Source organism: Schistocerca nitens, chromosome 1 (genome assembly GCF_023898315.1).
Source record: "Schistocerca nitens isolate TAMUIC-IGC-003100 chromosome 1, iqSchNite1.1, whole genome shotgun sequence".
Lineage (NCBI taxonomy): Eukaryota > Metazoa > Arthropoda > Insecta > Orthoptera > Acrididae > Schistocerca > Schistocerca nitens.
In genome coordinates, this window is record NC_064614.1 from 1,182,967,329 (window position 1) to 1,182,985,311 (window position 17,983).

The following is a 17,983-nucleotide window of genomic DNA, read 5'->3' on the forward strand; positions in this document are numbered from 1 at the left end:
TCTCCATCGCTGAAAGAATTACAATGCCACTGGCAAAACATCCCTTTTTTGGATTTATTACTAGTTTCCATTATTGTTTTCTCAATGCACTAATTGAATAAAAGGAGGATAGGTTACAGCCCCGTCTCCCCCTCCTTTCAACTACTGCCCTTTGTTACTCAGTGCTTATATGAGTCTGGTTTCTGTATCAGTTCTAGACAACCTATCACTACCTGTGTTTCATTACTGATGCTTTTAGAATTCCAAAGAATAGATTCTGGTCAACATTGTCAAAAACTTTTTCCATGTTTACAAATGCTTTTACTTTGTGTATCTCACCTTAAACTATGTCTATTAAAATTGCAATGCAAGGAAGGATAGGGAATAACAAAATTTTACTTATGTAGGTAATTTGGGGATAAACAGGATGTGGAATTCAGAACCCAGAACTGCCACCTCTGACAGCATCAGCAACTCTAACTCTACCGGGAATCAAATTTAACTTAGCTTGGATAATACACACTTGTATATTATCCCATGCTGCTTAAACTTTATGCCAGAATTCACCATTTGTGCCTGGCAAGTGGTGGTGGTAGTGGTGGTGGTGGTGGTGTTCCAGTCTCTTGGCAACCCATGACCAGATGTTTCTAGTGGGCAAAAGATCTGGAGAATGTGTCGACCAGGACAACAGCTAAACACCTTCTGCATTGAGGTAGGTCAGGATAACATGAGCACCAGGCTGCTGCTCCTCTCTTGTCTGTACACAACAGATTGAGTCAATTACATTACATTTTACATAAGATTCATTGCTAATACAGGCTCTCTGGTTATTTGTTGATAGCCCACCATCAGTGGCTGCACAGAATAACACATCCAGTGACGATGTCCATTTGCCACTCACGCCCACGTAAGGTGCAACGCCTGTGTATACTCTTGGCTCTGTGTAAACAGAAACCCAGTGACTGTTTTGCTCCACTCTAGTTCAATTAACTTAAAATAATAGTTTTTCTCTCTATATTCATGTGAATATCTTCCATTTCTCAAAGAGCCTAAGAATGTACCACAGCATTTCCTAACAAAATATCACGTTACATTACACAATCTGTGGTGCTCCGATGTTGTTGCACTGTCCGTGTAGGTACTTCTCGTGCAAAGAGTTCATTTCTCAACCCGGCTCTACGATCCTGGTTGTATGAGCAAACAGTCCTCTCAAGCACTAGTCATACATCTCTGCTGAGATTCGGCATAGCACTGATTGTGGCTCTCCTGAACTAATTTCGTTGACATTCACTTGACACGTGGGATCCTGACCATTGGAAGCAGTCATATTGCTTGCTGAATGATAAACAGCTGTGTCTATGGACCACGATCCTGCTGCTGTTGATAGCTGAAGCTTGCTGGTAGACATTTCTCTGCCTTGCACAAGGTGCAACATGATCTTGAACAGCATTCAAATGTGATTTCTGAGTGAGAAACTGACTGTGTAATCTTTTCTTCTACATGGAATGTAGATGGTGTTATTCCTACATAATTTATGTGTGTGTGCTGAAATGCTATTCATTCATATATCGAAGCATGTATTACATTTCATGCCTGTTTGACAGATGTTGCATGCTGATTTTGTGATACTGTAGTTTTAATGGCCAGCAGTTTATGATTCCAAACACACACACACACACACACACACACACACACACACACACACACACACACAAACAAACAAACAACAACAACAACAACAGAACTTATATCAGCACACATATATTCACAAAAAAAGAAGGAAAAAAAAAGTTGAAAGCAAAACCTGTGAAAGTTTACAACACTTACAGAAACAAATGACACTATATACACGGTAAATGGCAGTTAGATTGTTGTATGTTGAAAACAGAGACCAGAAGGAAAAGTGCAAACTTTCAAACAGTTTGCCACCTGAGAGAAATCTACTTGGCTTAAAAATAATTAACTAGATGTTGATCTGTAAGTACTTTACCAGTTATTATCAAAAGCCATAACAAACTGTTTTAAATCTATAACATGTATGTGCAAATGAAAAAAATCATGTAATATTTCAGGACACCTACTGAAGGTGCCTTGTAACTAAGGTGAAACGGATCTGGGTGCATAAGAGAAATAAGAAGAAAACTTAATGTGCAGCATGCAAGAGGCGTTTTTTATTTTGAACAGCCTAATTTATATACAGCTGCTGCAAAAATGGCCAGCGCAAGAAACTTGTTATAATAATAAGGTTCTCAATATTGCTGTCCTACTGTTATCAATATATTGTAGTGATAAAAGTGTTGTGATAATAGTAGCAGCATATAATATGTACTAATCTTACACATAGTGGTAATTATAACAAATGGAAAGTATATACAATGATCCTACAGCCATTTACATATTGTGTCTGTAATTTTTTTTCCACATTTCGTTCATGAAAGGTCTTTTTTTTCAGGTTGTATCATTGTTTTGGGGCGTAACATTATGTTCCGATACAACGATCCAGCAGAAGCAGCTAAGTTACGGAAGGAAGGAAGTCGTTCTCATCTCAGCTTATCGTGTCTGTCTTTGCTAAGCCGTTCAACTACAGAGCTTGCTTGGTCAACTGAGAATCTTAGTGCTTCAACGTAAGCAATGTTTATACAATTTCAGTTTTCATATTTGTCTAATGAAACCAGAAGCTTCTTAATGCAACATGTGATTCTCTAAGGGCACAGTTCTTATTATGGATATTCTTCCATCATCTATGGCACAGCTTATTGGATACAATCATGAAGAAAGAGACACCAGTAGAGATGTTCCTTTGATTTCCATGTCTGTCGCATGTTAATTTGTTCCTTACATCTTCCTGAGAGATGATATCTGAAAACAAGTTTTTGCTCCTGTATTGTTTCTTCTGCTTCCGTGCTGCCTTATATATATATATATATATATATATATATATATATATATATATATATATATAAAAAGAAAGATGATGAGACTTACCAAACAAAAGCGCTGGCAGGTCGATAGACACACAAACAAACACAAATATACACACAAAATTCAAGCTTTCGCAACAAACTGTTGCCTCATCAGGAAAGAGGGAAGGAGAGGGAAAGACGAAAGGATGTGGGTTTTAAGGGAGAGGGTAAGGAGTCATTCCAATCCCGGGAGCGGAAAGACTTACCCTAAGGTAAGTCTTTCCGCTTCCGGGATTGGAATGACTCCTTACCCTCTCCCTTAAAACCCACATCCTTTCGTCTTTCCCTCTCCTTCCCTCTTTCCTGATGAGGCAACAGTTTGTTGCGAAAGCTTGAATTTTGTGTGTATATTTGTGTTTGTTTGTGTGTCTATCGACCTGCCAGCGCTTTTGTTTGGTAAGTCTCATCATCTTTCTTTTTAGATATATTTTTTCCACGTGGAATTTTTCCCTCTGTTATATATATATATATATATATATATATATATATATATATATATATATATATATATATTAAAGGTCATATAATAGTGCATGTGAGTGATTGATTTTTTTTTCTGCTTTTAGAAATGTCAAATATTAACAAATTTTGATATATAATATGGAAAGCTGTATTTCAAGTCAGCAGTAATCTGTAATTTCTTGCATAGTTCTAGGCGTTTTTTTTTAGTTGTTGTCTATTGTCACAGCTGTCTTAAGAGTGATTATCATTTTTTGTAGTTACATATGCTGTGCACAACTTCCATAAGTCACTTGCATAGTTATTATAGAATGATAATCACAATACATGACTGCAGGAGGCAGTAGCAGAATGAGTCCATGATCCATTACTAGAATTCTTTCTATACTGTCGCCAGTACTCTGTATGACAATATTGTACCAAGTGCATGCGAAGTCTCTCCAGAGTGCTGAGCCTCACATGTCTTGCCTTGTGGGGATGTAAGGTTGGCAGCATGTTTCAAGTCTTGCCTGCACATGTTCCTTGGACCTGCACTGGTAGTGTGGCGGTTGCAGCTGTTAGTTGTGTTATTGTCTAGTTCTTGTGGAAGCTAAGTGTAGTGAGAATGTTTAAATGCTTACTGCTGCAGAAAGAACATTTGTAATGGAAGAGGTTCTCCATGCAGGAGCATTAGAGGTGGCAATTTAGATTGCATTTTCCTCTTTGAGGTGTCCACATCATAAACCTGTATGTGATTTAATTCACATATTCCAGACAAAAGGTTCAGTTCATGATGCATCACAAACTGGTAGGCTCACAATTTTAACAGAATTGAAGCTTGACAACATTTTAGACATCATGTTGCAGAGTCCAACAAAATGAGTTAGGAGATTACAGCAAGAGGCTAAAGTCTCTCTTATGACAGAAAATAAGGCCATAACCAAAGAACTGGGGATATATCCGTATAAAATTATTTTTGTGGGATAATTGCATTATATGGACCATGTGAAACAAATAGCATAATTTGAATGGTTTCAGCGATTTGTTAGGTCTTTAACCCCTGCACTCATTGGGATCTGTCTCCACTCCACTATTCCTGTCGGGGTGCAACTAAAGACAATAGGTGAATTGAAGACAGTGATAACTGATTATCTGCAATTGATTACATGTGAAACAAGGTAAATGTGTTTGCAAATAAATGTAAGCATGTTAAACTATACCTTCAAGAAAGAGCAAGACATTTCCAGAACCTACGGCCACTAGCAGTGAATCCCAGCACCTAGTTTATACAGCGATATGGATGTGTGGCCAATCTTACATGCCCAGCAAAGCGAGACATGCGCAGCTTCCCACACTACAGATGCACAGTACTACTCTGTCATAACTGATATTTGCAACAGTTCTTGTTAGCATTGTATTTTCCAATTTACATTAAAAATATTTTACTTGTATAGTCCTTTAAGTAATAATGTTTTTGTTGTTATCATGGTTTCAGGGAAGATGGAGAACGGGTTGAGGAACTTGAAATGCAGAGAGTTACCCTTCAAAAAGAAAAAGAAGCATTTAAGGTAATCCTTGGTATGCAGTAAATTTTTGTTGCTTTGACAGTAACTTAAATATTCTGATTGTATATGTTTTTGTTCTGATATTTTATGTAGTCTATACTGCTGAGTATTGAACACATTGGCATTTCTTGATAATGATACAGCATGTCTCTGCATGTAAACTCTGTTTTAAAATATTGTTGTCACTGGTATAAGTCAATATGTTACATCCTTGAGCACACTGGCACTAGTGGACTGGTAGCACTTATTGTACTGGAACATTATAAACACTCTTTCAATTATGGTAAATAGCAATTCCAGTATGCTTGAACACCTCTCTCATCATGACTGTCCCCCTCCTGTTTTTGCTAGTTTCATCAGCACAAAATAAGTACTGTAATTAGGTACCATTATTGTAAGCCATAATGATTTGCCAAAAAATTTGTACATTGCTAGTACATAAATTAATACATAGTGATAGCAATATATTTATAGAAATGAGATGTTAATGTACACAATACCAAGAACAGTGAAGTTTCTTTCTTGTCTTCAGCCTGAGTTCATAGAAATTAAGTTTTTATTTATTTTGAAGTTTGCTACCTTTGCTACTCATGCTACAACCCATTCTTGTTTTTGCACTCCAATTTAGTATGGGTTTATAATACATGTGAATACAGTTAGTATAAAATAAAAATTATAATAAATGAAAAGCACCAGTTTGCAAATATTTTTTGTGAATTGTGTTTTTGGAAATTGTAAATTTATGCTAGAAGCTGAGAAAAGTACCAATACACCATTTTTTAGAGGTGACATGTAAAGCAAATACACATTCCAATCTCTGCAACAAATATTATGAGAAACATGCTGTTTTGTGGTATAGTCATGTTATGAAGATAGGAAATGACCCCAACATTTGTTATTGTTAATGAATAGAAAGGAAAAGGAGATGCATCAAATTGATGATCAGAGTAATCTGCACAGAACTGAGCATCAGATTAGGTGCAGATGTAACAGAAGCAAAAATCAAATGACATGACACAGTGACGGAAATATTGAAAGTGAGCAGTTATCAGAAAGATCACTGTCACTTCATCACTGACAGAAAAATTAAAGATTGAGACAAAATGAAACATGAGCAGGTTGCCCAGCACCCCGATAAACAGGGAAAACTCAGTGAATATTTTGTTCCGGAAAACTCATGAAATGTTCACATTTTACTTTAAAAAAAAGCTTGAAAAGGCATGGTATCCAATTTTCTTTTTGGCAGAGGTATTTGCCTGGTTTTTGTTTGGCTGGATGCAGCGCAGCACTCACCATTCACTCTCAGCTCATTGCTGGGCAACCGACCACCCACTGCCAATGTTTTGGCATCACCCACCTCATCCCATGAAAACTGATTGTTATAGTTTTCAGACATATGTACATTGATATTCAAAGTTGTACTAATTGTACTTCTACTACCAGTGAAAGATAAATGCATACATTGATATGAAAAGTGAAGATCAGAAATTGTGTTTTTTGTTACAAAAACCAACTTACGGGTGTTTATACTAACAGTTTTACAAGGATACATACAATTTAATATCTGCTATTGGGCTACAGCACATATCTATTAATAAATGCTTCATTTTATTCTTTGACATATTTAAATTAACTCTCTTATGATCAGGTAATAGACATAAAAAAAAGTTTTCTTTGTATGTGGGCTACAGTCTGCATCCTTTTTGTTACTTGTAACTGTGAAAGTTTTCCCTTCTTTGTGCATTGTAGTTATGGACATTACTGTTCATTACATTATGTTCTGTATTTAGTTTCACGAACATGGTTGCCCGCAGGATATTCAAAGTTGATGGCAGATGGCAGTAAGCATACCATCCTTACTAACTTCTTTTGTAGTCTAAAAGGCCTGTCTGTATAGCCTACTGGTGCCCCATCCCCGATCTCAGTACTATACTGCAGATGCAGATGTATCAATCCAAAATCTCTTTGTCTTGACGTATTTTAGTCCAGAAAGGCTGAAGCCCATTGCAGTAAATACATATTTATACTTACTCTCTTACAAATGTGATCTATATTCTATTTCCATTAAAATTGTTTATTTGTATAACTAAGTGCCAGTAATAGTAGTAGTAGTAGTAGTAGTAAATGAGTTTTGTTATTGCGGCAGTAAAGTTACTGGTAATGGCTGAAGGAGAGAGAATTCTAAAATGCAGACTAGCAATGGCAAGAAAAGCATTTCTGGAGAAGAGAAATCTGTTAACATCGAATGTATTTAAGTGTTTTGAAAAGTTATTTGTCTTGAGTGTAACCATGTTGTTGTTGTTGTTGTTGTTGTTGTGGTCTTCAGTCCTGAGACTGGTTTGATGCAGCTCTCCATGCATGGAAATGGAAATGAAACATGTGCAATAAACAGTTTAGATAAAAGGAGAATAGAAGCTTTTGAAATGTGGTGCTACAGAAGAATTCTGAAGATTGGATGGGCTGATCACTTAACTAATGAGGAAGTACTGAATAGAATTGAAGAGACCAGAGATTTGTGGCACAATGTCAGCAAAAGAAGGGATTAGTTCATAGGACACATTCTGAGACATCAAGGGATCACCAATTTAGTCTTTGATGGAAGTGTGTAGGGTAGGAAACTGCAGAGGGGGCCAAGAGATGAATAGAATAAGCAGATTCAGAAAGATGTAGGTTGCAGTAGTTGTTCAGAGATGAAAAGGCTTGCACAGGACAGAGTATCATGGAGAGCTGCTTCAGACCAGTTTTCACACTGAAGACCACAATAACAAGTGCCAGTAGATGTTTATGTGAAGTAACATTTTAATTTGGATAGTAGTGAAGCAAGAAATGCATGTCGATGTCTTCTCTATATTTACAAGTAGCTTATTTGCAGTAAGGTAAGTTGAGAGAATATTGTATCTGATTTTAGTATTGTTGACAGCAGTTCCGATCTGGTATTTTACTGTTCCTTTCTTTCTTTATTCAAATTGTATTCAAATTCCATTCTCAAATCTCTTTATAAAAAAATGTAAATTTTTACTGAAGTAGATAATGCTCTTTGTTTTTACGTCAGTGTGTACTCCTAACAGTTTATCATCCCTGATGGAAAGCCTTTAATGATAATAATGAGGAGGAGAAGGAGAAGAAGAACAGGAATGATTGAAGGATTATTGGGTTGAAAAAAATTGATGTTGAATAATGGAAAGGGCAAAGAAATTCAAGAAAAAAGATTAGTAAGAGGATAGACAAGTTCATTAGGATACAGGAAGATAAACATAACCAAAATCTAGTTCTCTATGGTAACACGTTGCAGTGATTATTCCTTAGTTATTCAGGAGATTTGTGTGCTATCTTGTGTGGTAACTTAATATGAGCCGAGGAAGGGATCAGGGATGAAATGAAAAAGTACTTCAACGTGCTGCTAAATGGAGATGGGAATAACACAACTATCAATGACTGTAGAGTAATTAATGAAGTCCAAACCAGCGGACACCCATTAACATGGCATGAGGTAGAAACAGCATTAAAGAGCATGCAGAATGGGAAGTCGACAGGCTGTGATGATCTCAGCTCAGACATGGTAAAGGCAGCTGGAATATTAGGTGTAAATTGGCTATATAGAGTGTTATCAGTGGTTTGGAAAGAAAACAAATCCCAGAAGATTGGAGTAAAGGAGTCATCATCACTCTGTTCAAAAAGGGCAATTGATGAAAATGTAGAAATTACAGAGGCATCATGCTGCTGTCACACACCCTGAAGCTGTTAGAAAAGATTATAGAAATGAGAATTAGAAAGGTAGTACAACCTTTGCTTGAGGAAGAACTACATGGACTTGGGAAAGACTGAGGTACTGTAGATCTTATTTTTGCTGTAAGAATGCTGACAGAAAAGTACTGGGAATATGGAAGAAATCTTGTGATTGTGTTTGTGGGCATTGAAAAAGCATATGACAGTGTTCCTAGAAACAAGATATGGGAATGTTTGGAAGACCTAAAGGTGCCAAAGTACCTAATTTATATAGTCACAATGCTGTACCAAATGTCTTACAACTTTGTCCAGATAAGCAACAGACAATGAGAATGATTTGAAACGAACAGAGGTACCCTGTCAGCCCTCCTGTTTCTCATAGTAATGGAAAAGATTATAAAATCTATCAAGAAAGTAGACGGCACTCCAAATGTCGTGGTTTTTGCTGATGATTTGGTAGTATGGGGAGAGACAAGCTGCAACACAGAAGAAACTTAATGACTGGAGCAACACATTCAAAAATTTTGGACTAAAAATAAGTGAAATAAAGACAGTAGAAATGACCTTCAACAGACAAGGAACAACCTCAAATACGTTTCTAGGAGGAGTCAAAGTAGAATCTGTTTCACGTTTCAAGTGCCTAGGAAGCATGATCTCGAAGGACAACTCCATTAAGCGGGAAATGCTCAGCAGGACACAAAAAGTATCCAATTTTTAGAGTCAAAGCAGACATCTTCTCTGGGACAATAAAATCCCGCTGAAAGCAAAAGCGACCATGTACCCCACCTATTTTGTACCAATCCTAATGTATTATTTACAAACATGTACCCTAATAAACAAAGACCTCAGCAGAATTTAGGCAACAGAAATGAGATCCATTATAACTATGAACCAGACAACTAGAAAAGTAGCTGGTATTGAGGTTCCTGTTACCAGTGTCATAAAGAAATGCAGGCTTCAGTGGTATGGGCACATAATGAAAATGAACAGCCAAAGACCTGCCAAAAGGTTTTTCAAGCTGAGCCTCATTGGAAGAAGACTACATGGAAGACCAAGAAAAAGCAGGATAGAGACTATAAGACCAGATGTAGAGGAGAAAGGACACAAATGGGAAGCTGTCCTGGAACAGAAGACATATGAAGACTGAAGGAGATGGCGAGTGTTTGTACACCACATCCAGAAAACTGGAGTTGGGAAACGATGATGATGATGATGATGATGATGCGTGGTATCTTGTATGTCAATTGAATTGCAAAGCAGTTTTCACTTTAATGCCCTGTGCCCAAAATTCTGTGACATTTATAATAATCCCAAAGCAATATTTATCACTCTGTGTATTTCTCATCTTTCATTGCTGAGCTCTATGGTCTCTGGAGTTTTTTTTAGTGGCATCCATATATAAAATATACTGTTGTGTTCAAGTAGGATCCTGTCAGAGTTAAAAATCGAAACATGATGTGGCTTGAACACTGAGAAAATTTTATTTATTCCCAGGTTATAATAGAAAGCTTTCTTAAGTCACAATTTCGCCCTTTTGTCATATCATTTGTTAGGACTGGGATATACGTGAGAGTTTTTTTCACTCAGGTGGTTCAATACTCTCAGATAGTACTCACAGCATTGTTTATACTGGAGGTGAATTTTTGCCAATAGTTACTATTCAATAATTTCCTGCAAGTGCTTTCTCTACGTGCCTGAGAGTTTTATGAGAGCAAATGTCAGAAGCATTGACGTGCAGCAGAGTGAGTGTGTCTGAGGGATCTGAGAAATCACTCTCCATGAGACTTTTCTATCATAGTTGTGTGCAAAAAGGAAGAGGCTGCGATGGGAGAGTGTCAGGTTGCAGTTGCACTTTTAATACCTTTAATGGCAAAGAAAAAACATAAATGACCATGGTTGTGCTGGATAAGAGAGCAGATTAGATAGCAGTATGATTTTGGACCATGCAAAAATCTCATTGTTTGTGAATTGTGATGGAAAATCCACAACAATATCAAAATTTTATGGGAATGGCAGTGATTGAGGTGGAAGAAATATTACTTGTAAATGAACTAAAAATTGCCAATCTAGATACTGTTATGGGTAAATCCATTAGTGTTAAAGACAGACAGCTTGTGACGCTAATGTGTCTAGCGTCGTGTATGTTTATTTTCTTTAATATGTAGCAAAATAAAGTTACAATAAAAGAACATTACACTAATTTCGTCTTGGTAGCCATAGACATTCGAAAACCAGATAGGGCAGGTATCTGACAAATTTAGCATTTCCAGACCTACCTTTATTTGAAAGTTTTACTTATAGTTAAGAAATCGCTAGTAAATTCCTGACGGTCTGTTCTTCAACGTCCAATATAGTAATATAATCAATAAATACCGTGTCATATGAAATTACAGATATAGCTGTATTACATGAAGTTAAATTGTAATTTTCTGAGTTCCAAAATGATTACTTGCAAACACAGTTTCATTTGTTTTTCTGCGTTAATTAATCTATGTTATTAAACTATTTTGTCGGGTTCCTTCAGTTGTGGGTATTCTGGTAAATTTCTTCTGCTGAGGTGTTAAAAACTCTAGCCACATCAGCCAACAAAATTTGCATCTTATCTCAGTTCCTGCAGCCCAGTAACTGTACACTCCATAACATTGGCCTTTCCATATACAGATTAATTAAATGCACAACTTTTTCCTGAGTCATCTTCCTGGAAGGTTTCTTCATTGCTTTTTCTGCCGAGACATTGGTGACATTCACTCACAGTGCTTATTCATCAGGACAATAGTTTCAACTGTTCTGCCAATTTGGGTATACTTTCATAGAATGGCTAATGGCTTGTTGCTGTGTTAATGTGACACAGTATGTAGTGCACTAGTCTATATTATATGTCTATGATTTACATTGCACAGTTTAAGTCTAGAACTTTTGAAATAGGCTAATTGCTTGTGCTGTTCATGTATGAGCTAAAACTGACAATTTATTCACTCATAAACTTACCATGGCCACATATTATGACTCAAAACAAATAGTTTATTTAATATGTGAATGATTATGACAAAATATATTACCAAGATGTGGTAGTGTACAAAATGTGAAATGTGGCACAAATCTAGGATGCAGTATGGCCTTTCAGTACTTTCTGTGTACTCTCAGCTCTCCCAGCAGTTCCGGTATAGTTTTTCTTGTCTCTTGAGAGATGGATGTTGCCATGTACATGAGAGGTCTAAACTCGCAGAGCGTGACTATCTGAGGTCTTGTCCCCTATTCGGACACTGTCGGTGAGCTGACTCGTGGCATTGGTTACATGACACATATTACCCACAAAACCTCTCTGAGCATGAAAAACTCTCATGTTTATATCTAGCTTTACTCAAAAAAGCTCTCTTATAGAGAGAAACTGTCACTTTTACCTAACTTAATGTTGCTCCCTGTCCACTCAATAGTGAAAATGTAAAGCTGTAACTGGAAATAGAAAAAGTCAGTGATTCACAAACAATTTCATTGGTTTTGATGTATGTCTGACATGGCACTGATGAATTGAAGCCACAACTCACATTTTTTAAGCGCATTTATTTTTGTTTTAGAAAGAACAGGCTGAACGTGAACAAGACTGGGAGCGTGAGCAGCGACGTAAGAGAGAGGCACTTGAGGCAGCCCAGAAGGCGTTAGAGGAGGTCAGATAACATTAATCGGCATGTCCAGGATAACTCATTTGTCTCTTTCTTTCTGTCCTTATTTCTTTTCCCTTCTCATCCATTAAGTATCATGTTTTTGTAATGTCTGTTCCTAATTTTTTCATTTGTAAACTTTTTTACTGCAGTAGCTGCTTACAGTTTAATTGAGTTAATTTCTTGTCCAGAATATGCAGCATCTCGATGAAAGTTCCAAAACTTTAGTATTGGTTTGGAATAAAATGCCAGCTTCATTTGGACTTTCCATTTAAAAAAAATCACAACCGGTTTTTTCCCCAGTGCCATAATCCAGTGGTATCTACATAGCATTTAACAAAAAACTACAACAGAATTAGTCAAATGGGGAAGAACATAGCAGTAGGTATCATCAACAGATGTAGTACATAAATGTTCAAAACAATTTGTCCACACACTTCATAAAGACAAATAATTTAAAAATAATGTAATGTGGAATTGTATAATATTAAAACAGGTATATGTTATGCAAACTAAATTATGTTGGAGAACAACTTGTCAACCTTAAGAACACCATAATGACATAAATATTGTATTCAGTCATTTACAGTCTAGGAAATTGACATATGTCACATGAAACTTACATATCAGACATCTTGAGAGAATATAGAATGACTGCTGAAATGTGCAAGGAAGTTGTACATAAAGAAATAGGGGAGAGCAAGTTACAGGGAGGGCCTGTAGGTGGCAGGTTGGTAAGTGGTGAGAGGCAAATGATGAGATAAAGTAGATAAAATGCTTTCAAAGTAAAAGGAAATGCAGAACAAAATGGTATTTAAAAGATGAATGTGTATGTGTAATAAAAAAACATGTAAAAAGTATTATTACAAAAAGAAAATGGTAACAGACAATTGCCAGAGACCCTATGATGAACAAAAGATCAATCTAGGAAACCAACAATGCCAAACAAATGGAAGCAGGAAAGTGTATCTCCACATGATATTTGTTGACAAGTTCTATTTCAACATAATTTAGTTGACATAAAAAAAAACATGTATTTTAATATTTTATGAACTCACATTACACTACTTTTTAATTTGTTGTCTATATGAAGTGCGTGATTGAGGTGTTTTGAACATTTATGTATTGAATTTTTACATACATAATTTTATGGGAGACAATTCACCAAATAGCAGAAGTGTGGAGTCATCAAAACACACACAGCGCACATGCCCACACTTGTGTGTGTGTGTGTGTGTTTTGTCTATTTTTGACAAAGCCTTGTTGGTGGAAAGCTCACTTTCTGACAGTCTTTTCATTGTGCCTATCTGCAACTCAGCATCACAACAATAATTAAATCCACAACAAAAGTTATTGGAATATTAAAGAAGGAAACTCATGCTTATAAGATTGTGTCTTGTGGAGGGTTCTGTAGTTATGGTACTATTTATGTACAAGGTGTACAACTTTGCTTCCGCCATTTTTTCCCCAACATTTGAGGCTTTAATGAAACAAATTGGTTACACATGTATCATTCAAAGTATTTTCCATCGCTGGCCAATACTTTCTCCAATCTTTCGGGCAGTGTACAAATCCTGCGTTGAAAAAATTGTTCATCTTTTGAAGCGATCCACGAATCCACCCAGTTTGTGACTTCTTCATGAGATCAGCAGTGTTGGTCAGCCAGGCCATGTGTGATTGATCTAAGCAGGTGGTAGTCAGAGGGAGAAATGTATGGAGAATACGGCGGGTTGGGTAGGACTTCCCATTTTAATGTTTCCAAGTACGTTTTGACCTCTTTTTCAAAGCGGGGTCAAGCGTTGTCATGCTGCAAAATCACTTTCTTGTGCCTCTCACTGTATTGTGGCCATGTGTCTTTTAATGCTCTGTTCAAACTCATTAATTGCATTCGATAATGATCACCTGTGATTCTTTCACTTGGTTTTAACACCTCATAGTACACGACACCAAGCTGGTCCCACCAAATGCAGAGCATGATCTTGGAGCCGTGAAAATTCGGTTTGGCCATCGACATGGAAGCATGGCCGGGATACCTCCATGATTTTTTGCATTTAGGATTATCGTAATGAACACAATTTTCATCCCCGGTCACAATTCTATGAAGAAATCCCTTCCATTTTTGCCTCTGGAGCAACTGTTCACAAACACACAAATGCTGTTCAACATCTCTTAGTTTCAGCTCACACAAGACCCAAGTTCCTTCTTTCTGAATCATGCCCATAGCCTTGAGATGTTTTGAAATGGCTTGCTGTGTCAATCCCACTAATCGTGCCAATTCTTCTTGAGTTTGACATAAGTTCACTAAGCAATGTCTCCAATTCTGCATCTTCGAAAACATTCTCTCTTCCACCACTATGCTGGTCTGTGATGTCAAAATCACTGTTCTTGAACTGTTGAAACCAATCACGACACATTCTTTCACTAATAGCATCCTTACCATACATGCTTGAAAGTATTTGATGAGACTCGGCCACTGTTTTCTTCATATTGAAACAAAACAGTAACACCTCCCACAACTGATGAGAATTAGGCTCATAAATGGACATTTTCCATCAAGAACAACTTTATGATGCAGACACAAATCGACTAATGTTTGAATGAGGTTATGTTGACCAAAGTCCAAGCTAACCCTCTGACGTAAACTAAATTTTTATAACATTTTTTATAATTGTTTGATTAGAAAAAAATGTATTTATTATATTGCAGGCAAGTATGTTCATTGCATCCTAGTACAGATGTTTCTAATTGAGATTAAGTGCAGTGTGGCTCCCTGCATTATGTCTTGCCTTAATGTGGAAGTTACCAGATTTTGCTTTTTGGCATGCAGATGTTTTAAACAACATAAATTCTGCTTGCGACCATGTTGTATCATCAATCCACTTTGAAGAACCTGCAGAGTGTTTAGCTGACTTGTAAAAAGTGACGTCTACCAACCATAGGGTGTCATAAACTCCATCTTGTACTAAATCCAGGCTTGAATGGTGCACGATTCTATTTCTCGTTGGCGTATTAACGTGATGATTGATTTTAGCAAAAGTAGATACAACTTGAAACTTTCTGGCAGATTAAAACTGTGTGCTGGACCGAGACTCGAACTCGGGACCTTCGCCCTTCGTGAAACTTTCAACTTGTACATGTCGACATCTCATTAGGAAGGTCAGCATACTCGGAAGTTATCCAGCTTGTGTTTATTGTGGAACATCTCCTGCTCATAGGCTGAAATGATATGATCATTCAGGTTTCCTCGGTGTGATTGATTGATAGTGAGCTTCCAGGTGTTCAGCCAAGTTGTTTCCATTTTCTGCACAATATTTGGATGACCGATCCAGCCATCATCTTCAGGAGTTGCAAGTTTTTTTATTATGTGTAATCTATGCCTGGACACCAAGCTGGCTGTGGGCTGTTGTTGGCCTCATGCTGCTATTTATTGTCTAGTTTGGTTCCCAATAACTACTTCACTCTTTGATGCTCTTTTATTTTGCAGAGCATGTAGATTCCCACAGTGTTTTCCAACTCTGATAGATGTTCAGCGCAATTTTAATAAATTGTGTCCCAGTCCCCAACAGTTATTTAAATTGAAACCTCCATCCCTGTTTATTAGGCTTTCTGACATATTTATTTTGGTAGACTCCTTAATTATGCTGTCTCAGAAACATGTTGTTTGCAGCATGATGCTGGTATTATCAAATTTCATTTAATGTGATTATATTTGAGGCATTGAGCAGCAACAGCAGTGCTTGGTTATTGTAGTCGGGTGTGCTGCTGATGTTCCTTGCATCTCCCTCGGCTGTTTTGATAATCCGCCCAATGTAAGACATGCCATATTCACATGGAATGGCATACATACCCACCTTTTAGTGAGTGAACAGGGATGGAGGTTTCAACTTAATTAATGCTTGGGGTCCAGTACCAAATTTATTAAAATCTTCCTATTCCATTCATATATGGAGCACAGTAAGAATGATTGTTTGATTGCCTGAGTGTGTGCAGTAGTTATTCTAACCTTATCCTCATGATCCCTATGTGACTGATATATAGGGGGTTGAGTATATTCCTACAGCAATCATTTAAAGCCTGTTCTTGAAACTTTGTTAATAAACTTTCTCAGAATAGGTTATAGCTGTTTACAAGAGTCTCCCAATTCAATTCCTTCAGTATCTCTACGATACTCTCCCACCAGAATTTGAAAACGCTGAAGGAATTTGCATCTCATGGAGCATAATTGCTTGCTGTGTAAAACAAAAGGGCATCAAAGAGAACAGTGGATGTCAGTAATTGAACTTGGCTATAAATAGTGGCATAAGATCAACAATAGCTCACAATCTGGTTGGAGTCCACACAATGAGTATGTGTAATAATAAAACTCACAGCACCTGAAGAAGCCAGCTGGGCCAGTTGTCAAAAAATTATACAGAAAATGGAAACAGCAACTCGTCTGAACACCCAGAATCTCTCGTTTCATTATTATCATTATTATTTGTCTTGTCTGTCAGTGTCATCAATTATAGCTAGCTGCCTGTCATTATCACTATTTTGCCCCCCCCCCCCCTTTACATGATTCTGTGTATTGGTTCTGGGTAGAGTTCTTGTACATGGAGACACTGAACAGCAGTAAATGAGTACAAAAATAAAGTGTTGATCACTGTAGTTCAGATATCACACTTCTTTCATCAGGGCAAGCACTTAAGCGCATTCTCGCTCTCCCCCCTCCCTCCCCCTTCCCCCTCCCCCCTTCCTCCCTCCCTCGATGGCTGGCCATTTCACATGTATTGAGGGGGGGGGAGGGGGAGGCAGTTGAACTTTCTTATAATGTCGTTGGTTATAATGACGGCTCAGCTGTAACATTATGATTTCTGTGGTATGACCATATTCCTCATAAGGAATATACTTCTCATCCTTGCTTACAACAAATGTATATATGTGTACCTTGTATATAAAATAATTTTCAGCCTCAGTTAGCAATATCATTTTCCAGCAACCACTGTACTGTAGAAGAAAATCTGTTGTTGTAATATGGGACCCTGGCATATTTGTCTCTTTGCCCTTCATCAACAATAATTGTCGTACAGATTCCTCATCTCATTGTTATCCTAGCACATCTGTGCTATGGTAGGGGTGACATCACAGAACTCATCAACAGTACATGCGATGTCAGTTTCTATAAAAATTTGATACAAAGTGCAGGTGTTTTAGAACAGCATGTTCAGTAAAAGAAAAATTTTAACGGTGGAAGAAAAAGTGAAAGTGATTCAAGAAATGGAGCTAAAAAGGTTGACTTATGTTGTCAATATGGCCAATTGATTTGGAAGAACAAGGATAAAATTTTTACTGCATTTGAACTAAATGGATCTAAAATTAAGTGGTTACAAAAACCTGAACAGAGCGATGTGGATGAAGTCTGCTTAAATTGTTTAAGCAACAGAGAAGCATCAATGTACCAAATTGTGAACCTCTCCTTATGGTGAAAGCAGAAGAATTTACCAAGAAATTAAAAGATGAGGAATTTGTGTGCAGCAGTGGATGGATTCAAAGATCCAAGCAATGCCATAGCATTGCTTTTTGCAAAGTGAGCGATGAAGCCAACAGTGTGAATACTGAAACAATCCAACCGTGTGGCCTAGAATTTGTGAAGGATATGAAGACTGTGACAACT

General features: G+C 37.2%; 1 protein-coding gene across 1 annotated transcript in view; it reads left to right on the forward strand.

Annotated features, from left to right (window-relative positions):
• The window catches only part of LOC126200705 (kinesin-like protein Klp98A), a 391,643-nt gene that overhangs the window by 279,029 nt on the left and 94,631 nt on the right, over positions 1 to 17,983 (forward strand). Inside the window, exons 11-13 of the mRNA XM_049936729.1 lie at positions 2,432 to 2,603; positions 4,876 to 4,948; positions 12,247 to 12,336. Of these exons, the coding sequence (XP_049792686.1) occupies positions 2,432 to 2,603; positions 4,876 to 4,948; positions 12,247 to 12,336 (335 nt within the window). The remainder of the gene's footprint in view (positions 1 to 2,431; positions 2,604 to 4,875; positions 4,949 to 12,246; positions 12,337 to 17,983) is intronic.